General features: G+C 47.9%; 3 protein-coding genes across 4 annotated transcripts in view; 1 reads left to right on the top strand and 2 right to left on the bottom strand.

Moving 5' to 3' along the window:
* Window positions 1-22,835, top strand: part of PLA2G15 (phospholipase A2 group XV) — a 49,062-nt gene that overhangs the window by 10,968 nt on the left and 15,259 nt on the right. The gene's annotated exons all lie outside the window — the stretch shown is intronic.
* On the bottom strand, window positions 15,111-19,253 carry LOC143808960 (uncharacterized). Its single transcript, XM_077292137.1, has 5 exons — window positions 19,023-19,253; window positions 18,793-18,947; window positions 18,507-18,682; window positions 16,373-16,379; window positions 15,111-15,536 (listed from the first exon to the last, which is right to left on the bottom strand). Exons 1-5 carry the CDS (start codon window positions 19,135-19,137, stop codon window positions 15,111-15,113), a joined length of 879 nt encoding a protein of 292 aa, XP_077148252.1. The 5' UTR covers window positions 19,138-19,253.
* The window catches only part of NFATC3 (nuclear factor of activated T cells 3), a 494,316-nt gene continuing 490,878 nt past the window's right edge, over window positions 19,398-22,835 (bottom strand). Inside the window, exon 11 of the mRNA XM_077288132.1 lies at window positions 19,398-19,647. The gene's annotated coding sequence lies outside the window, so the exon portion shown is untranslated. The remainder of the gene's footprint in view (window positions 19,648-22,835) is intronic.

Below are 22,835 nucleotides of genomic sequence, written 5' to 3'. Positions count from 1 at the left end.
CTGTTTAAAAACTGCTTTATGGTAGTATTGGATTTGAAGGACGCCTATTACCATATCCCTATTTATGCAGGTCACCAACGATACCTGAGGGTGGCGGTAAGGTTGGATGGGGTAATCGGACACTTCCAGTATAGGGCCCTCCCCTTTGGTATATCGGTCGCCCCTCGAGTGTTTACCAAAGTAATGGCGGAAGTTATGGCACACCTGCATGAGTCCAACATTCTAATAATCCCCTACCTGGACGATCTCCTTATCGTAGGTAAAACGGCGGATCACTGTCTGGAACAGTTACATAAAGTGATGTCTGCTCTGGGGTGGATGCTAAATGTTAAAAAATCACGCTTACAGCCCATGACGGTGCAGTGATTTTTTTTTTTTTTAGGCCTGACCCTGGATTCCCAGGTTCAGGAATGCTGTTTGCCTCAAGAGAAAATTGATCGCCTGCACTTTCAGGTGCTGAATGCCTCTAAAAACCCCACCATGTCCCTTAGAAGAGCCATGTCTCTGTTGGGCTCGCTCTCGTCCTGTATTCCAGCGGTCCGATGGGCCCAGTATCATACGAGGATACTTCAGGGCGAGGTGCTGTTACAACAAAAAAGGTTGGGGGGATTTCTGGAGAGCCTGATGACCCTATCCCAAGACGCTATTATGTCCCTCGGATGGTGGCTAGACCAAGAGAACCTGTCCACAGGGGTCCCCTGGGAATATAATGTAACTCGTATACTCACCTCGGACGCTAGCCCTTCTGGGTGGGGGGCTCACATGGGGATACGTTGGTCCAGGGGCTTTGGGATCGGGATCAGATAGAAATGTCTTCCAACCTAAAGGAGTTAACGGCTGTGGAACAGGCAGTTAAATCACTCCTTGTCTATCTACAGGGCCACCACGTGCGGGTATTCTCGGACAATCGGGTCGCCGTAGCATACATAAATCACCAAGGCGGGACTCGTTCCAAATCCCTAATGTGCGTAGCAGATCGTCTATTCCATCTAGCAGAGGAACATCTTCTCTCATTGACGGCTCTTCACATAAGGGGCAGAAAACACTACGGCGGATTTCTTAAGCCGCAACACATTGAGGCAGGGAGAGTGGTCCCTGAACGACTCCATCTTCAACCTCATCGTGGAAAGATGGGGTCAACCAGAGGTAGACCTGTCTGCCACAAAAGAAAACAGGAAAGTGGCACAATTCTGCTCTCTCAACCCCAGAGAAAATCCTCTGTCAGTAGACGTCCTCCTCATAGACTGGAACTTCAGGCTAGCCTACGCCTTTCCTCCCCTGTCTCTACTTCCTCTGGTGGTGAGGAAAATCAGGAAGGACAAAGCCACAGTAATAATAATTGCCCCCTTCTGGCCCAGAAGGACGTAGTTTCCATGCCTGAGGGCTATGTCGATATCCAACCCATGGGTCTTGCCAGACATCCCGGATCTCCTATCCCAGGGCCCAGTCTACCATCCTCGGGCGGTTGGCCTTCATCTGACGGCGTGGATTTTGAGCGGGCGCTGTTAAAGGATAGGGGGTTCTCTCCGGGCCTCATTAACACTCTGCTGAAGAGCAGAAAAATAATCACCACAAAGATTTATGTTAGGATCTGGAAGAAGTTCCTTCAAAACTCGGGGGTAATAGCTGGTCAGTCAATACCAATAGACCAGATTTTAGAATTCTTACAGAAGGGGTTGGATATGGGGTTATCCCCAAATACACTTAAAGTGCAGGTATCAGCCTTAGGGGCCCTCTTTGGCTGCAACATTGCTGAGAATCACTGGGTCAGCAGATTCATCAGAGCGACAAAACGGTCTAAGCCAATGGTGAAGAATAGGGTCATGCCATGGGACCTGAACCTAGTCCTCTCGGCCATGACAGAGGCCCCATTTGAGCCAATTGCATCAGCCTCTATTAAAAATGTATCCCTTAAAGTAGCCTTCCTGGTGGCCCTAACATCGGCGCGTAGGATAGGCGACATCCAAGCATTATCCAGGGTTCCCCCTTACATGCAGCTTAGGGATGATAGTGATACTATCCCCTGATCCAGCATATCTTCCTAAAGTAGTGTCCAGGTTCCACAGAACACAGGAAATAGTTCTTCCATCTTTCCTCCCCAATCCTACTAACGATAAGGAAAGGAAGCTACACACTTTAGATGTAAAAAGATGTATCCTGGAATATCTGGCAGTAACTGATCCCTGGAAGATAGGACACGAATAGGGCGTTAGCTATCAGGGTAGTAGGAAGGGTCATAGGGCATCAAAATCTACTTTAGCTAGATGGATCAGGGAGGCTATCTCGCTGGCATACATCTCAAAGGGCAAGCCGGCGCCTGAAGGTCTGAAAGCGCATTCCACTAGAGCTATGGCGGCTTCGTGGGCGGAAAGATTGGAGGTGTCGATCGACCAAATTTGTAAGGCTGCTACTTGGTCTTCCCCACACACATTCTATAACCATTATAGATTGAACTTGGGTGCCTCTTCTGACCTTTCTTTTGGTGTAAGGGTGCTGCAAGCTGTAGTCCCTCCCTAGTTACTCTCTGTAATTCTCTCCGTAGTGCTGTCATGGACGACCGATAAAGTCTTAGTTACTCACCGGTTAACGGTGTTTTTCGGAGTCCATGACAGCACCTGTACATACCCTCCCGTCTTCTTAAGTTCTGGGTGTACACCTCTTCCTTTATTTATATAATTCACGGGTAGTGAATAGTTAGATATTGTATCATTGTTTATTATGTATGCTATTAACCTTGGTGGTCCTCTTGTGCTCTGTAAACCAACTGATGCGTGGGAGAGGTGCCGCCCTTATGTATCTGTAGGTTTCCTGTTCCTGAAGGGCGGATCCCCTCTCTCCGTAGTGCTGTCATGGACTCCGAAAAACACAGTTAACCGGTGAGTAACTAAGACTTTCCACTGCAGCGGCCCGGTGACCCACCCCCGCATTCTGCCCCCCCACGCCACTGCGTGAGAGGGGTCCCTTTCCCCGGTGAGGTGATGCAGCAGCCCGGTAAGCAGCAGAGCCGGGTGAATCCTGTAGTAATCGGTGGTGGCGGCCATCTTCCTTAGACCGCGCGTACGCAGATGGATCGCTCTGCTAACCGGGGCTTCAGGAAAATGGCCACCGCGATCTCCATCTGCGCACGCGCGGCCATTTTCCTGAAGCCCCGGAAAACACAGCGCTCCATCTGCGCACGCGCGGCCTCAGGAAGATGGCCGCCACCACCGATAACTACAGGATTCACCCGGCTCTGCTACTTACCGGGCTGCTGCATCACCTCACCGGTGAAAGGGACCCCGCTCACTGTGCCTCCTCATCCCAGCACCTCTGCCGCCACGGTAAGCCTGCATTGCGACTATTAGACGCACCCCCCATTTTCCCCCCTTTTTTGGGGGGGAAAAAGTGCGTCTTGTAGTCCGAAAAATACGGTAATTCAGTGGAGCGAATTCTGCCAGGAGAATTGCCTGGCCACATGTGTGTCTGCTGTGACTTCAAGCGTTCCTGAGTCACTTCTGGATTTTGCGGATGTGTTTTCTGAGAAGGGTTGTTCAGAGTTGCCGCCACATCGCTCCTATGACTGTACTATCAGGTTTAAACCAGGGGCCAAATTGCCTAAAGCAAGGATGTTTAACATCTCCGGTCCGGAGAGACAAGCGTTATAGGATTACATTGCTGAAAGTTTGAGCAAAGGGCACATCAGGCCTTCATCCTCGCCTGTGGCAGCGGGGTTCTTCTTCGTTAAGAAGAAAGATGGCGGACTACGCCCGTGTCTGGATTTCAGGGAGTTGAACCAGATTACGGTTCGTGATCCATACCCTATGCCACTGATACCAGATTTGTTCAACCAGGTGGCAGGTGCTAAGTGGTTTACCAAGCTTGACCTCAGGGGGGCGTATAACCTCATAAGAGTCTGTCAAGGTGATGAGTGGAAGACTGCTTTTAATACCCCTGAGGGTCATTTTGAAAATTTGGTGATGCCATTTGGGTTGACAAACGCACCTGCAGTGTTTCAACATTTCATAAATGTGTTCTCGCATGTTTTGGGGAAATTCGTTATTGTATACCTGGATGACCTTCTCATATATTCTTGCGACCGTGATACTCATTTAGATCATGTCAGGCAGGTGTTACAGCTTCTCCGTTAGAATAAGCTCTATGCAAAACTTGAGAAATGTGTATTTTCGGTTCAGGAGTTGCCTTTCTTGGGTTATATTGTGTCAGCTTCTGGGTTTAAAATGGACGCCGCTAAGGTGCAAGCGGTGTTGCGTTGGGAATGGCCTGATAACCTAAAAGCACTTCAGCGGTTCCTTGGGTTTTCTAACGACTATAGGAAGTTTATCAAGGATTTTTCTATCATTGCTAAACCGCTAACTGACATGACTAAAAAGGGTACCAATTTCTCTGTTTGGCCTGAGGCCGCTGTACGCGCATTTGAATTTCTTAAGAACAGTTTTGTTTCGGCCCCCATTCTTGTGCAGCCAGACGTATCGAAACCTTTTGTTGTGGAAGTCGATGCGTCTGAGGTTGGTGTGGGGGCGGTGTTGTCACAAGGCTCATCCTTGAGCGATTTGCGTCCTTGCGCCTATTTCTCCAAGAAACTGTCGTCTTCCGAACGTAACTATGATATCGGCAACAGGGAGTTGTTGGCAATCAAGTTGGCCTTTGAGGAATGGTGACATTTCTTGGAGGGGTCGGTTCATCAGGTTACTGTAATTACCGACCATAAGAATTTGCTTTATTTGGAGTCTGCCAAGCGTCTGTCCCCCAGGCAGGCTCGCTGGGCATTGTTTTTCATGCGGTTCAACTTTGTTGTTACTTACAGACCTGGGTCTAAAAACACTAAGGCGGATGCTCTGTCCAGGTGTTTTCTGGGGGGAGAACCTCGGGAAGATCCGTTACCCATTCTCCAAAAGGGTGTTGTGGTTTCGGCTCTCTCAACCGAGGTTGAGGCTGAGATTGCCGAGGCTCAGGAGGAGGTACCATCTGAGCTTCCCATCAACAAATCGTTTGTACCGCTTCATCTCCGCTTAAAGGTTTTAGAGGAGCATCATGATGCTGTCCTGGCTGGCCACTCAGGGGTACTTTGGAGTTGGTGTCATGTCGGTTTTGGTGGCCCAAAATCCGACAGGACGTGGTCTCATACGTGTCAGCATGTACCACATGCGCTAGGGCTAAGATGCCCCGGTCCCGTCCTGTTGCACACTACTTCCTCTTGAGGTACCTAGTAAGCCTTGGACGGAGATCTCCATGGATTTTATCACTGACTTGCCTTCCTCAGCTGGGAACATGGTCATTTTGGTGATTGTTGATCGGTTCTCAAAAATATCGCATTTTGTGTCTTTGCCTTTGTTGCCTAACACTAAGACTTTGGCTCAGGTATTTGTGCAGGAGGTGGTCAGACTTCATGGGGTTCCGTTTGACATCGTTTCTGATAGCGGTACTCAGTTTGTGCCAAAATTTTGGAGAGCGTTTTGCTCACGGCTGGGGATCAAGTTGTCACTCTTCTGCGTTTCATCCTCAGTCAAATGGTCAGACCGAGCGTATGAACTAAAATTTGGAGCAGTACTTGCGCTGCTTTGTTTCTGATAACCAGGAGGAGTGGTTGACGTTCCTTCCATTGGCTGAGTTTGCCATCAATAATCACCGCCAGGAGTCTTCTGGGGAGTCTCTGTTTTTTTGTGTTTATGGGCTACATCCTCAATTTTGTACTTTGAGTCAGGGGGGCTCTTCCGGCGTCCCAGAGGAAGACCAGTTAGGAGCACAACTGTCATCAGTCTGGAGGAGAGTTAAGCAGCGCTTGTTGAGCATGGGTGCTAGGTACAAACGTGTGACTGACAGTAGGCGTGTGCCAGGTTCGGACCTGAGTGTGGATGACTGGGTGTGGTTATCCACAAAAACATAAGACTCAAGATACCATCCCTTAAATTGGGTCCTAGGTTTATTGGTCCATTTAAGGTCACCGCTGTCATTAACCCAGTAGCTTACCGATTTGGAGCTTCCTACGATGTATAAGATACACGTGTTCCACAGATCGTTGCTAAAAAAGATGGTGGGTCTTGTGGACGCGACACCGATGCCTCCTCCAGTCTTGGTGGATGGTAATTTGGAATTTGAAGTCTCCAAGGTGGTTGACTCTCGTGTAGTGCTTCACCTTACAGTACTTGGTACACTGGCGTGGTTATGGGCCGGAGGAGAGGTCTTGGGTACCAGCCTCGGAATTCATGCGGATCGGCTGGTCAGTATGTTTCATCGCCGCCATCCAGACAAGCCGGGTCCTAGAAGTCGTGAGGGCCCTGGGGTCCCTCGTAGAAGGCGGGGTACTGTCATGTTGGACGCTGTTCATACTAGGGCGTTCGACAGACAGCGGTAATTCCACTTTTGTCCACTATGCGCTCAGTGGCGTCGGCTAGATTTTTGTCTAGCTGGTCCGGGGTTAATTTAGCTGGTGCTCGAAATTGGAAGCTGGGTCACGCCCACTACCTTTAAATTGTTCTTCTGAACATTGGGCGTCGCCGATTATAGCTTCTGGCTTGTGCTCGGTTATCTCGGTCTGGAGTGGTGGTCTAGGAAAAGGAGTATCGTATCTGGTGGTGTATATTTCCCTTTGTCATATTTTTCCTCCTTCCTATATTTGTGTTTGTTTTGCCCTGTGCACTTATTGTGTATTCCTGAGTGACTGCGGTGTGGTGTATATTTTCCTTTATCCTTGTCTGTGCTAACTGTGGGTATTGGTTAGTGGTCTCTTCACTGGGTGGTGGGTGGAGGTTTCAGCCTAGGGTTGAAACAGGAGACGGGGTGAGGGTGGAGGCCCAGACATGCACACCATCAGTGTAAACTCTGGGAGAGGGTCAGTCAGGGTTTCCCAGAGTTGAGGGAAATCCCAGGGGCCTGGGTTATTAGCTCTTGCCTACCTAGGCTTCCCGTGACAGAGCTCGAACAATTGCAGTGATGGAACATCTTGGATGGGTACTGAACTGGCAGAAGTCCGATTTACTACCAGAACGGAGGAAAACTTTCCTGGGAGTGTGTCTGGACTCCAGACTAAGAATATCCTTCTTAACGGATGTCAAGCGAGTGACCATGCAGACGCGGGTCAAGTATCTATTGGAACATCGAGTCACCATAAGGATGGCAATGAAAGTTCTCGGCCTAATGGCAGCCTGTATACCATGCGTCAGGTGGGCACAGACACACTCAAGACGCCTACAAAAACAGATCCTGTCAGTGTGGGATCGCCGTCAGTCTTCCCTAGAGGCTCCACTGAGGCTGTCGGGTCCATCACGGAAATCTCTCCACTGGTGGACAGACAGAGAACCTGAGGGTGGGAGTCCTATGGACCACCTCCCCTTGCGTAGTCGTTACCACAGATGCCAGCGCCTGGGGCTGGGGAGCTCATCTACAAGGCAGAATCCTGCAGGGCAAGTGGCCAGCAGGAATCAGAAGCAGATCTTCCAACTTCAAAGAGCTATATGCCGTATGGCAAGCGCTAAGACACAATCGGCTTGCGCTCTCAGATCGGCACCTAAAAATCTTCACCGACAATGTAACGACAGTCTCATTCCTGAACCATCAGGGAGGCCCAAGATATCAGCCACTGCAAGATCTAGCCGAGACACTTTTCAACTGGGCTGAGGACACAGTGCTATCAATAACGCTATCCACCTAGAGGGCGCTCAATGTGATGGCAGATTACCTAAGCAGACGGGAACTGTGTCCAACAGAGTGGGAATTGGAGCAGAGCATCTTCCGGACATTGTCACCGATGGGGAACCCCCAACATCGACTTATTTGCAAACAGAAGAATCTCGAAGACCCCGAGATTCTTCTCCCTGAACCCCCTCGGATCTTCCAGAAGGGGTAGATGCACTGAGACAGCAGTGGGACCAGCCTCTCTTACGCGTTCCCTCCCCTGGCATTAATTCCAGCTGTTCTACGGAAAATCAAGGAGGATCAAGCAAAGGTCATCCTGATTGTCCCGTTTTGGCCAAGAAGCTGGTTTCCCGTACTAAGGACTTTAGCCATCGACAACCCAGTCGAACTGCCTATCAGGGGGAGAGTCATTCATCAGGGGGGGGGGGGGGTGTCGGCCTCCTGGGCGGAGCATGCAGGAGCTTCAGTAGATCAGATCTGTAAGGCAGCAACATAGGCCAGGGCTGACACCTTCTGTAAACATTATAAGCTTGATGTTATGCCCGGCCAGCACACGGCTTTTGGGAGAAAAGTCCTCCAAGCAGTAATCCCACCCCAAGGAGGGGCTCTGGTACTCTCCAGGGTGCTGTCAGGAGGGACATCCTGGAAAATAGGTATCAGTCCTACCGGTAATTGTTTCCAGGAGTCCATACTGACAGCACTGGTACTCTTCCCCCCACCCCAACACCATATTCTGGCTGTAAATTCAGGTATTCAGTTTGTGCCTATACTCTATTTTGTAACTTGATTTGTTCATTAAAATGTTTTATTTGCATCATTCCATGAGCTGGTTCTTGTTACAACACTGGGGATTGAGGGGTGGAACCGGATATTTGAACTCTCGTGTGTTTCCTGTCCCGGCAAGGAGGAGGACGTCCTCCAGGGTGCTGTCAGTATGGACTCCTGGAAACATTTTTTTTTTTCGTGCACTGACCCAGAGACTTAAAACTGATTATCTGTAGTTTTGATTCTTTGACTTATTTAAAATTTTTTACAGGGGAAATCCATCCTTTTTTTTTTTTTTTTTTTTTTTGTATTTTGGACATGGGCCGGGCACTGGCTTCATCATTGTAGTGGTGTATGTCTTACTCTGAAGCACTGCAGAGTTGCACAGAAAGTCTTTTTGAAAAACAATCTGTAAACCATGCATATCTGATCACTAGCTGGGGCCAAGCTCTGACGCCATCTTCCCACCCCTATAGTGCCGGGTCTCCCTCTCTGTAGGGAGAGGACCTTCAGCCCAGAATATCGGGGTGGTTAGAAGCTGTTGGGGTCCGGCCAACACTACTGAAGCAAGAAGCAGTGTTACAGCTGCAATAACGCACCCAGTGCTGATTCATGGCAGTAGGAATTCTCCGTAAGCAATTTCTGTACTTGGATTTCTGTGTCCCACAATTCCAAGAAGTGCAGCTAAACACAGACTTTATGTAGTGCATGTCTTCCATTGCTTGCAGCAGTATAGTCCCTGGCATTCAACTATAGCTGGAAAGTGGAAATATGAAAATCTGCCACTTGTGCAAATGTCTGTGTGTCGCTGCAGACCAGTGCAGTGTTGTGGGAGGCAACTGTGCGATTAACTGCTCATGCCTCTTATTCGGGTTTTGTCACAGTTCATTCAGCCACATTTCCTTTTAACAGGGAATTCTGCATTGGGCAAGCTGCCTCTTGGCACGGCCTTTGTTTTTCTCTTGCTTTTCACACGTCAGCCACTTTCACAGGGCCATATTCGTCAATGTTTTGCATGATGTTTGTAGACCTAAGTGTGATAGACTTGCTCCTCTGCACTTTGGAACTTATTTCTGTTTTTGGCTCTCAAAGGCTGCTTTCACACATCAGGTTTTTTGCCGGTTCCGGTGTCGCACCGGATCCGGCTTATTTTTGTAAAAACCGGATGAGACGGATCCCTTTTCAGCCGATCAGGTGTCCGGATCCGGCGAGAAACCGGATCCGTCTCATCCGGTTGTCATCTGTTTCGTCCGGTTTTCCATCCGGTTTTTGACGGATCCGGTTTCTAGAAATGCCCCCTGAAAGGCTAAAAAGGTGATTGGCCCGCTGAAAACTATATATACAGTGTTCCTACAGCCCATCTGTGACAGGTTTAAGAGGAGCAAGATACAGAGCATTATTGCGAAGATTCTGCAGAACAATGTGGATTTCATCATGGAGGCGAATCAATTGAAAGCAATTATTTTGAAGGAGCGAGAGAGACAGCGTGTCATGTGTCTGCGCCGACGCCTTTTGTGGATCCACCCCATCACGGCACAGAGAATGACGCGGGGAGTCTTTTCTACTTTATACATGGAGCTACGAGGAGACCCTGACAAGTTTTTCAGCTATGTGCGGATGAAAGCTGAGCACTTTGATGTATTGGTGGAGCGGGTTGAACATCTAATAAGGAGGAGTGATACCTATTGCAGACTCTCCATTACACCGGCTGAGCATCTGATGGTCACTCTTCGGTAAGCATTCTTTTTGTATCTACTCTTGTAAGCGCACTTTCATTGATTAATATTTTGAATTTGCAGTAATTTCTGCCTTGCTTTTGTTCAGATTCCTAGCAACTGGTGAATCCCTGTCTTCACTACATTTTCAGTTCAGACTGGGCATTTCAACCATATCTGGAATAGTGAGGCACACTTGCCGTGCTGTGTGGGACTCTCTGCACGACGAATTCATTCCACATCCCACAATGCAGACTTGGTTGGAAGTTGCTGACAGATTCCAGGAAGTGTCAGTTTCCCAATTGCTTGGGCGCGGTGGATGGGAAACACATGCGTATCGTGAAACCGGCTGGTTCTGGATCTGTTTTTTCAACTATAAAATACGTAAGCTACTTACTGGTAGCGGTGTTTTTCAGGAGCCCATGACAGCACCACGAGAGAGGAGATCCGCCCTTCAGGGACAGGAAACCTTCAGACATAAAAGGGTGGCACCTAACCTTTTCTTGAATCTTCCGATTTGGCCTCAAGATAGCAAAGCTTCAAAACTAGCTCAATTTGTTCTAGCAGCCGGGAAAACGCTAATCCCATCTAAATGGAACTCCACTATTACGCCCACCACCCAACAACTTTACCTTAAAATAGATCAACTATACTATGTGGAGAAATTAGCAGCAAGAGTCAATAATACTTATAACAGATTTCTTATCGTCTGGTCTCCATGGGCTCATTTCAGATCTCAATTACCCTTCTTAAGTTCAGTATCAACTAAATGAACTCACCCTTGGTGCTCACCCTCCTGTTCCCCTCCCTCCACCCCCCCTTGCTCTACACCCATCTCCCCCCACCTTTTGTCCTCTTAGCTTAAGTTATCTTTCTGTAATTTACTAGATACAGTTCTTCTTTTAGTGTCTGACATTCTTATGTTGTACATGAATAGATGTACTAATAATCCTTAATATGTCAATATTTCTTTTTGTTTGCTCAAAAGTCCATTTGTAATATTGCATATTATTTAATAAAAAGATCATTGAAATGAAATGAAAAGGGTGGCACCTCTCCCCTCCGTCAGTTGGTTTACAGAGCATGAGAGAATCTCCTAGGTTAGTAGCATATAAACATTTTTAAAACATGGTACAATTCACCCAGTGAATAAACTTAGGACCTTATGGAAGAAGGTGCTAACCCATACAAAACGAGAGGGTAGGGAATATAAGGGTGCTGTCATGGGCTCCTGAAAAACACCGCTACCAGTAAGTAGCTTGCGTATTTATTCAGTCGCCATGACAGCACCACAAGAGATTTTCAGAGAAGAAAGACTAGGGAGGGACAACTGCTTCAAGCACCCTTCTCCCGAATGTGAGATCTGAGGAGCTACCCAAATCTAGTCTATAGTGCTTAAGAAAGGTAGATGGAGAAGACCATGTGGCCGCCTTACAAATGTCTTCAATCGATACTTCCGATCTTTCTGCCCAGGAAGTAGCCATGGCCCGAGTGGAGTGAGCTTTTATACCCTCCGGGATCTGCGCACCACCTGCTGAATAAGCCAGAGAAACTGCCTCCCTGATCCATCTAGCTAATGTGTTTTTGGACACCCTAAGTCTCTTTCTAACTTTCTGGAAGGATAGAAATAGGGAATTATCTTTTTTTCCAAGTATTAGTGGCCGAAATATATTTAAGACCTCTTCTCACATCTAGCGAATGGAATTTTCGTTCTTTATCATTAGTGGGGTTAGAACAAAACGAAGGTAGAATAACTTCCTGTAATCTATGGAATTTTGAAGCTACTTTCGGAAGGTAAAAAGGATCAGGTTTCAAGATAATTCTATCTTCTCTAAACTGCATGTACGGAGGTTGTCTAGATAGAGCTTGCAGGTCACTAACCCTTCTTGCGGATGTGAGCGTGACTAAAAGGGCAGTTTTGAAAGATAGGATTTTAATTGGAACCGTGTCAATAGGTTCAAATGGTGCCTCCATTAGAGCGGAAAGCACAAAATTTAGGTTCCACGGAACCAATTTTTGTTTAATTAGTGGCCTGGACCTAGATGCAGCCTTAAAAAATCTAGTTATCCAGTGGTTATTGGCTAATTTACTATTATACAGAGCCCCCAGAGCCGACACTTTGAACTCTGAGAGTGCTTGTGGCCAGGCCCATTTGTAACCCGTTTTGCAGGAATTCCAAAATTTTCTTAATACAGATTTTTTTGGTCAATGTGACCCTGAAACTTCTAAAAAAATTTTTCCAAATTCTAACGTTAATATTTGTTGTGGATGGTTTTCTACTTTTTAGTAGCGTGTTTACAAGGTCTTGAGAAAACCCCTTTGCCCTTAGCAGTGACCTCTCAAATTCCACGCCGCTAGATGTAAGTTGGTGACTCGTGGATGGAGAACAGGGCCCTGGGAGAGGAGATCTGGCATTTCTGAGAAAATCCAAGGCTGAGAGATGGACATTTTCCTCAGCCAAGGAAACCATGACCTTCTGGGCCAGAATGGGGCTATCCTAATTACCCAGGCCTTGTCTTCCCGTATTTTCCTCAGAACTACTGGAATTAAATTTAGAGGGGGAAAGGCGTAAGCGAGATTGAAGTGCCATGAAATTAGGAGAGCGTCCACCGCATATGGGTTTTCTCTGGGGTTTAAGGAGCAGAAACGGTGTAGTTTTCCTTGTTTGCGAAAAGGTCTATGCTGGGCACCCCCATAAGCGTACAATCTGATTGAAGACAGTCTGATTCAAGGTCCAATCTCCCTGTCCGAGTTTGTTGCGGCTTAAATAGTCAGCCACGAAATTGAGTTTCCCCTTTATGTGAAGAGCCGTAAGAGATAGAAGAGGTTTTTCAGCCATCTGAAAAATATAATCCGCAACATTCATTAATGAATCTGACCGAGTACCTCCTTGATGATTAATATAGGCTACAGTCACTTGGTTATCTGAAAGCACTGACATGTTTACCCTGTAGGGGTATGAGGAAATTACTTAAAGCGCATTCCACCGCTAACAATTCTTTTAAGTTTGATGTCAAATTCTTTGGCCTGGGACCACAGTCCCTGGATGCAACTATTTCCCATGTGCGCTCCCCATCCCCTGGGACTAGCATCTGTGGTTATTACTCGCAATACGTCGTTTGTCCAGGGAACATCTCTACGCAAATTTGTTGTGTGTCCACCAATGCAAAGATTGTATAGATTCAGTGGATAGTGAAAATATACTGTCAAGGTGTCCTGATAAGCGACGGGTGTTACGTAATACGTCCCACTGTAGTGGCCTGGTGTGATATTGGGCCCAGAGAACCGCCGGGATACACTATGTAAGGGACCCTAAAAGAGACATTGCTCTTCTCAGAGATCGATGGGTTTTTGACCACTTTAGTTATCAGTTGTTGCATTTTATTTACTTTTGCATCTGGAAGACGACATTCCTGTACGGTAGAATCTATGACCAGACCCAAAAACTCATGTATTTTAGAGGGTTGTAAGCAGGACTTTTTAAGATTAATTATCCACCCCAATTCCTGCAATACTGATGTCACTTTCCCCAATTGGTCAGTACAGTGTGATTCCGAATGACCTATAATCAACAAGTCATCTAGATAGGGTATTAAGATGTCCTGTTCGTGAAGGTGTGCCATGACCTCCACCATTACTTTAGTGAATACCCGGGGTGCGACCGCGACTCCAAAGGGAAGCGCTCGGTATTGGAAGTGTTCTATAGAGTCATTAATTGAAACTGCCACTCTGAGAAATTGTTGATGGTCTGTGTGTATTGGGATATGATAATAGGTGTCTTTTAAATCTAAGACAACCATGAAACAGTTGTTAAACGAGCTTTATTACCGTTTTTACCGACTCCATTTTAAAGGAAGGAACCAATAGGAATTTATTTAGGCCCTTCAAATTAATGATGGTACGGCAGGATCCATCAGGTTTTTTAACCAGAAAGAGAGGGGAATAGAACCCCTTACCTCTCAGTACCGTGGGTACTCTAATCAGCACACCCTTTTGCTGTAGATCCCGGACCTCCGACTCCAGTGCCAACTGTTCTGTAGAACGGATGGGTGTTAAACAAAATTTGTTTTGGGGAAAGTTCTGGAACTCGAGCTTTAGACCAGTCGAAATAATACTGAGGATCCATGGGCTATTGGAAATTTTCAACAAGGCAGGGTAGAAAACTGAAAGTCTGCCCCCCCACCTGGTCCAGCAGTCATTGAGGTTTTTTATAGTCCCGAGAGGTGTTAAACATATACCCTCTACCTCTTTTCCTGTTACTGTCCTGTCTGGACCTTTCTCTAATTGATCTTCTGCGGTTGAACCATCCTCTGTTGTATTCCCGTCTGTATGGGGGTCTTCCCAGGAAGGGGAATCGTTTTTTACTATCGCCGGCTTTCTCTAATTCGTCCAGCACTGGCCCAAACAAGTGCATCCCTTCACAGGGAATGCCACATAATTTTGACCTCGCCTGTAAATCTCCCGGCCAACACTTTATCCACAAAGCCCTGCGGGCTGCATTAGATAGGGCTGAAGATCTAGCAGCTAATTTTACAGAATCTGCTGAAGCGTCTGAGAGAAAAGCCGCTGCCTCTTTAATTATAGGAAGGGAAGACAGTATCTCATTTCTAGGGACTTTGTTTTTGAGTTGGTCTTCTAGACGGTCAAGCCACACCATTAGTGACCGAGCTGTACAGGTGGCCGCAATTGCTGGTCTCAGGGATCCAGCTGCTGTCTCCCAGGCACCTTTAAGAAAAACGTCAGCCTTTCTATCTAATGGGTCTTTTAAGTTGCCCAAATCTTCGAATGGTAGCGAGGTCTTTTTACATGCTTTGGCAACTGCGGCGTCTAATTTCGGGGCTTTATCCCATGAGGATGATGCCTCCTCCTCAAAAGGATGCCTCCTTTTAAACGCCGGTGGGAGTGAACCCTTCCTTTCAGGTTTCTTCCACTCCTTTGTGATTAAAACGTTTTTTATCAATCACCGGGAAAGATCTACGGGATCTTTTATCTAACCCTTTAAACATTGTCCTGCATGGACCACTCTGACTGAGGTTCTTCAATCCCCATGGTGTTATTTACCGCTTTAACCAGCCGATTCACCTTCTCTAGTGGTAAACAGGAATATCCTGACTCAACGTCTATAGATGAAGAGGAAGACTGAGAGGAGTCTGAGGTTAGTTCAGCCGAATCCGACTCAATTTCTGAAACTGGGGAACTAAGTTTCTTCCCTTTTTTAGAATCTTCCTTTTGGGAAAGTGACTTAATAGAACCCCTGACTTCTCGTCTAACCATATCCTTCAAGGTAGACGTAAGGTCGGGAGCCTCTTCCTCTATAAGGCGCTGTATGCAAGGTCTGCATAGCTTTTTCTCATAAGCATCCGGGAGTAGATCCCCACACTCGCCACATTCCCTGTGTTTGGACTTGGCGGTACATTTTCTCCCCTGATAAGGAGAAAGGGGGACATAAACAGGGACATAGGATCACTAGGTGAACTTTCACGTAGATCACTTACCCAGATGCGTAGTGAATGGTACCGTAGATAATGGGGGTCCTTCCTGGCCAGAGAAGTCTTATGGCCTGAGGACTTGCTTGACTTTTAAACATTTTTGACTCCACCAGCGCGACTACTGCCACTAGATCGACGCTGGGAGGCTGCACAGGTCTCTTCAAGAGGCTGAGGCTGCTGTCGCTTCTCAAGCTGCGGTGCTTCCTGCTCCGGTGACTCCATTGAAACAAAGGGTCAGAGACATCCAGCAGCCGCCACATTGCTCTTAAATTCTGCCCCCAATGGTACCACCCCCGGATGGGGGTCAGCAGGAATTCCTCGTGACCTGCTCGGTACTATCGCCTGATTGGCCACCCGCTCGAAAAGCCGTGCCCCCTCCCCCCCCCCAGGCCCCGCCACACCACCGCTTCCATCTATAATTAAGGGAAGTGCCGACAGCCCGACGCGGTCACCGCGCATGCCCCGCCTCGCCGATGGACCGCGCCGCCCGCGTCATCAGGGAGCGCCGCCGGAGACGTCACCCGGGAACGCCCCTTCCGGTTACAGGTGCCTCCACCGCATATGCAGGAAAAACGCCGCGGCCACCGCGCATGCCCAGCCGCGTCGATGGACCGCGCCGACCGCATCATCAGGGAGCGCCACCGGAGACGCCACTCGGAATGCCCCCTCCAGCAAGTGCGGCGAGTCCATTCACACATGGCCGGCGCTGAAGCAGGATGCGACCGGCCCGGAACGCTGGACACAGCCCCAGAGCAGGTAGCACATACTTGCCTTGTACCTGCAGCGAAGGGTCACCCAGAAGCAAGCCGTTCCGAAGGCTGCTTCTCTCTGCTGCCACCTAACACAAGGCAGTCCCCCTGCTGTGTGGTGCTTCCGGCTCCCTGGCTAGTCCGAGGTAGGGGCCCTCCCGCTACCTGCATCGGACCGCCTGGACTGGGAAATCTTTAATCTTCAACCTTATTAATAAGGTCATGCCTGAAGAGGTTCGCCTGTCAGGGACAGGAAACCAACTGACGGAGGGGAGAGGTGCCACCCTTTTATGTCTGAAGGTTTCCTGTCCCTGAAGGGCGGATCCCCTCTCTCGTGGTGCTGTCATGGCGACTGAATAAAAGTACTTTTCCATCGTGCTGATGGCCATCGCCGATGCGGATTACAAATTTGTAGCGGTGGATATTGGGGCGTATGGCTGCTCTAATGATTATCAAGTTTTCAAACTGTCTTCTATGGGATGGCACTTGTATGGACAAACCTTTCAATTCTCTCACCCCCAGACCGCTGCCTCAAACCTCTGAGCCACCAATGCCTTTTGTTTGTGTTGGAGATGAAGCTTTTCAGCTTTCAGAACATCTTTTGAAACCGTACTCCAGCCATGGTTTAAACAATACTAAAAGAATTTTCAATTACCGACTCGCACGTGCACGGAGAATGGTGGAGTGTGCGTTTGGGATCTTAACCGCCAAATGGAGAGTTCTCCTGACATCCATTAACTTGAAGACAGACACTGTGGATGAGGTAGTGAAAGCGTGTGTTGTCCTACACAATTATGTTATATCCAAGGAACAGCTTTCCATTGAGGACCACTCTGCAGAAACCACCTTGGCTGATTATAGCAACCAAACGTATAGAAGTTCTGCCACTGTTTCCAGAATACACACTTAGTGTATTCTTCCTTCGGATGAAATAAAATATTCTGCTGGCAGGATATGAGAGTTTAAACAATTTGTCTTGAACCTAGTTACTTTTTCACCTTTTACCCAAGATGTGTACCTGTTTTGGTTTTACCTTTTACCCAAGATGTGCATCTGTTTGGGTTTGTACCCAAAGTATTTTACCTCTGACCAATAAACCTTGTTTAACCAAAGTGTGTTAATCTATACCTTATAAAAAAGAATAAATACAAGATGGCTGTAAGCAACAAAGTTTTATTAAAAAAAATTTTTTTTACAATATCCAAACCCAACTTTTATTTGGAAACAAAAATAAATAAATTTTTGCAGCATACAAAACAAACTACAGATTGGAATAAGTCGGGGTGGAGATGGTGCTGGAGGGGCTGTCAGATAGGGACACTTCGATAGTGGGAGTGTGGAGAGAGGACTGTGGTGGGGAAGGATCAATAGGTAGTGGTGAAGGAGTGGAGAAGGCAATTAATTGGGTGGGCAAGAAAGTGGGATTGGGGTTAGGAATTTGGTAGGACGGAGGGGTGTAGGTGATGTTTTGGGAGGCAGAAGCAGTGATGGGTCGAGAAGAGGGTTGGGAAGGAGGTGAAACAGGCTGGTGGTAGTGGCTAGGGAGAGGAGGCGTGGATGGGAAGTGATATGGGTCAGGATCATCATATTGGTGGGAAGGGGCACGGGCGGGACGCTGGTAGTGTGGCTGGTGGAACGGGGCATGGGCACGATGTGAGTGATGGTGAGGTTGGTGGGATGGGGCATGGGCAGGTTGGTCGTACGGGTCAGGAGGATGGTAGTGGCTGTAGTGATGGACAGTGGAGGAAGGGGGGGCAGTTGCAGCATGGGTGGCAAGAGTCTCTGCTCTTGAAGCAATGAGCGCTAGAGTAGACTGGCAGGATTCCATTTTTGCATCTGCTGAGAAGCAGATAGCGTCTCCATTTGCTCAAGCACCGACTGGAAAAAAGTATTGTTCGGTGACTGTCTTGTCTCTGAACGCATCGTTAACAGAAGTGTATGCATCTCGAGTATACTTTTATTTATAAAATTTAAAACCTGCAGCCATTTGCTCGGTCAAAACTTTCAGACAGTTCTGGAATGATGCGTTCAGGTGTAAGAACTCGGGCGCATAACTCTGTACCTGACGACTCTGCCAAAGGCGCTCCGATTTTTACAGGTGCACTAGAGGTGGCTGCAGCAGAGGGGTGGGGTACAGGAAACGATAATATCCTCACCAGCAGATACATGCAATGGAACCGGCCAGGATGCTCAAGCGCTCGTGGATGGGACAGAGGGATCCGATGTGTGACAGTGAGGAACCCTCTGCACCTTCCCAAAGTGTCCCTCGGTGGCGGCCTCCTGAGGGATCGCCGCAGAAGGGGTTCAACTGTGCTGCAGGCTCCCGACGGTGCTGTGGAACAAAAGAGAAAAACAAACCATTAATATACTGTCATTGCATGGCCCTGGCTGAAAGCAAGAGGTTTAGACATTTTGTTAGTGCATGTGGTGCGTAATATTTACCTTCGTGTCACCATCGTTGACCTGAGGAACGACAGGGCTCAGGCATACTTGTATTTGTTCCTGCGTCCTCCAGATCCACTCGGGGCCCGCATCTTTGTTGAACTTCTTCTTAAAGCGATCCCTGATCGACCGCCACCTTTTCACAATCCTCTCACCTGTTAAAAAAGGAGAAACACAACTTGGTTAGAAACAATACTTAGCATCAACAAAACTGAACTGTGGATACTTACATTCTTGATTCTGGGCCTGAACATCAAGGTCCTCCCATCTCGATATAAGTTCTTGGCAGATTTGCTCCCAGAGTCGATGGGTGACCATGATATCAGCATGGCGGCGGTCAACCATGTTCCACAGCGGTTCCCTGTCTCGGACAAGATCGATGAGGAGGTCAATATCAAGGCCGACCTCCTCACTGTCAGAATCAGGAGCACGCTGTGAAACCTGTTATAAAAAAGGGAAAAATAAATTAACACAAAATTGTAAACATAGAAAACCTACGAAAAAAAAAAATCTTACGACGACCCTGGGAGCCACTGGAAGGACCTCTCAATTTGAGCACCAGAATCCGAACTCTAAAAGAAAAATAACATAAAAATGTTGTGCTTGTAGGTAGCCTTTCTATGTGTTGTGCCATGTGATATCTGCGGTTTTTTTGTGTTGTGTGATGTCTGAATGTATCAGTTTGTATGTGTTGTGTTCTATCTGTAAGTATCTAGTGTTATGTGTTGTGTGTACTGTTAGGTTGTGGTTCCGCAATACATGAAAGAAACATACCAATTGTGAGCCCTCTCCATGTCTTTCTCCACCTCTTCCCTCTTCTTTGGGGAGCACCTCTTGGACTATGGCAGCAGCTTCCTACAAAGATGCAAAATGACAAAATGCTTATAATATACACTCTGGTACGGCTTGGCTGGCAGGCCTCTGTGGCAGGTTATAGCTGTCAGGCCTCTGTGACAGGATATAGCTGTCAGGCCTCTGTGACAGGATATAGCTGTCAGGCCTCTGTGACAGGATATAGCTGTCAGGCCTCTCTGACAGGATATAGCTGTCAGGCCTCTGTGGCAGGTTATAGCTGTCAGGCCTCTGTGGCAGGTTATAGCTGTCAGGCCTCTGTGGCAGGTTATAGCTGTCAGGCCTCTGTGGCAGGTTATAGCTGTCAGGCCTCTGTGGCAGGTTATAGCTGTCAGGCCTCTGTGGCAGGTTTGTAGCTGGCTCCGCTCTCTGGCTCCTTTTGTTCTTCTGTCTTGGCAGGGTGTGTCTCTCTTGTGGTCTCTCTGGCTGGCAGTATGGCTGGAAATGAGTGAAGGCCTCAATGGCATTGCTTTAGCTATAGTCCTGGGGGCAGGCCCACAGTTTCTGAACATGCTCAGTGTAAAAAGCCGGATCCGGCGCTATCCGGCATCCATAGACATGAATTGCAGCGAAAGGCCGGCTCCGGCCCTTCCGGCTTTTTCGCCGCAGACAAAAAATGCTACAGTAGACCTTTTTTCCAGACGCCGGAATTGATTGTCCGCCAGATCCGGCATCAAACCGGAAGGAACGATGGGCCATCCGGTCCGGCACTAATACAAGTCAATGGGGGGGGGGGAATGCCAGATCCGGTTTTACACTATTCCGAGTCTGTTTTTTTTTCGGAAGAGCCGGAATTAGCCTGAAACAAAAAACCTGATGTGTGAAAGCAGCCAAAGATGGCTGTATATAGTGTTGTGATAAAGGGCTTGGCTGGAAGCTGTGCTCCGGCATTAGTGTATGCAGAGCTATACTGGGGTTTACTGTGGGTTTAGGTTTCTTTAATAAAGTGAATGTAGAGTTTAGAATACTCTGCTCTGTGCAATATTTATTTTTTTCATTCCTGCGCTCTTGTTTTTACTGAGTGATAGTCCAGAGGCATACTGTCCTACCGGCTTTAGCTCTACCTGGATAGTTAAAATTAGCACTACTAGCAAATAAAAAATAAATAATAAAATTGGAGTTTCAAACCATTGCAGAAAGGGTTAAATGCCTGTCTTCTGTTGTGCCCTTTTATTGGAACATTGTGTGTTAATCTTATTTGCTCCTCCAACATAAATGAAGCACACCCAATTAAAAAGGTCGTTATATGGCCTAAAACAGTCTGCGTTCTTCAGATTAAACCAAATGTTTCTCTCCACTTCAGAAAACCAAAACACCCCACACTAAATGTAATGATTTTAGCACAAATACAACCTAGCGGTGTACATGTAGAATCCACACATAGGTGAGGAGCTGTGAAGGCTTTTATGCCAGAACTCTAATATATACAGCTTTTAAAAGTCATAAGATTTTGTGGCAACACAAGGCTGTGCTAACACTTACTGACACTTGTCATTGTCAGTCTTCACCCAGCTCCAACAAAGTGTACAAAGATGGGACAGTGGCGTGATGTCAAACGCATAATTAACAGTGATGTACCTTACACCATATATCTTTCTTCAGTCGCCAACTGGAGTAAGACTTGTGGCGAGATGCATGGGGAGGCAAACTCCAGACTTATCAATAGGGAATTTTGTGTGAGGATGAAAAAATGCTGTTAATGGCTCACTGAAGGGAGGCAAAGACCTTTACTCCCCAGGCAGCATTTGGCATCCAGTCACCGCTCTGTAACCATGGCCACAGCACTGACCAGCAGCCAACGCTCTCTATACACAGAGCAATGACTGAACGCGTGCCGGTGCCACCCCTGGGACCAAATGCTGCTGGGTGAGTCCATTTTCCCAGAAGTGGGGCTCTAAGTGTTGTCGCCAGGCGGGTTCAGAAATATTTTCACCTGCAGGTTAATAGCGTTTTTTATTTGGACTCCCATGACAGCACCGCGAGAGAGCGGATCCGCCCCTTAGGAACAGGAAACCAGATACAAAAGGGCGGCACCTCTCCCACGTATCAGTTGGTTTCCTGTTCCTAAAGGGATGGGATCCTGCAGAATTTACAAAACGATCCCAGGCCGGCCGACTCAGGTAGCGGGGGGAGGGGGGTCTCCTACCTCGGCCGGTGCGGAGATCCTGGAGATGTCACGGTGGTCCTGGCAGGGCTGCACGGCGGTGGCATTTCAGCAGGGAGCGGTCGCCGGTGGTGTCCTGTCTCCGAGACCAGCGCTGGGTAAGTATGTGGCCTGGTCTCCTTTTCCCCGTAGGACGGTGTGGCTGGGGTATCCGTATGCGGCGGCGCATTTTGGTGGCGCCACCTGGTGTGCTGCTGGTCTGCCCGGCGTCCCACGCCGCTCTAAGCGCCGACAGGGAGCCGGGGTGACTTCAGGGGTGGAGCCGGCAGTCACTTCCGGGTTTTCGGGGTCCCGCGCATGCGCAGTGTATCCAAGATGGCGGCGCCCACCGGTGGGCGCCGCTTGCGATCGGAGCCCCAGAGATAACCGCCTGCACCTGGGGAGAAAGCAGACAGCAAATAATAATAATAATAATAATAATCTTTATATAGCGCCAACATATTCCGCAGCGCTTTACAGTTTAACAGTTTCAAACACAAGTCATAGGTAACAACGTTAACAATACAGTAATAAAGCAAAAATAAGATGACCCTGCTCGTGAGAGCTTACAATCTACAATGAGGTGGGGAGATACAAAGCACAGGTGTGTATTTACAATGGTGTATTTACAGTGATGGTCCAGCCATCTTCCGGGGGTGGGGGTAGATGGAAGTAGTGAATGGGTTACACAAATCAGGGAAGCGCTAGGCATAACTGATGACCGGAGGAGGGGTTATAAGAAGAACTCCGGATCGTGGTTCCTTGCTTCTGGCCTCATGATTGTGAGTATGGAGGACGAGCAGGTAAAGCAGCCTCAGCTGCTGGAAGAGGTATCCCAGAAGCCCCAAGGAAAGGAACGCGACAGAAGGAGTAGTGAGTCTGGCCGCAAAGCTCCTCTAGACGGGGGTCTGGAGCATCAGCCAGGAGGAATCCCCCTCATATTCCGGTACTTTTCTTTGGGCAGCCGCTGGTAAGTGATCTTCGTGAAGTTCTCCCAGTGACATGATTCCCCTTATGTTTTATTATAGGGGAAGAAATGTGTCAGTAA

This window comes from Ranitomeya variabilis, chromosome 2, assembly GCF_051348905.1.
Source record: "Ranitomeya variabilis isolate aRanVar5 chromosome 2, aRanVar5.hap1, whole genome shotgun sequence".
NCBI classification, from domain to species: Eukaryota; Metazoa; Chordata; class Amphibia; order Anura; family Dendrobatidae; genus Ranitomeya; species Ranitomeya variabilis.
This window is presented reverse-complemented; position numbering and strand designations above follow the sequence as displayed.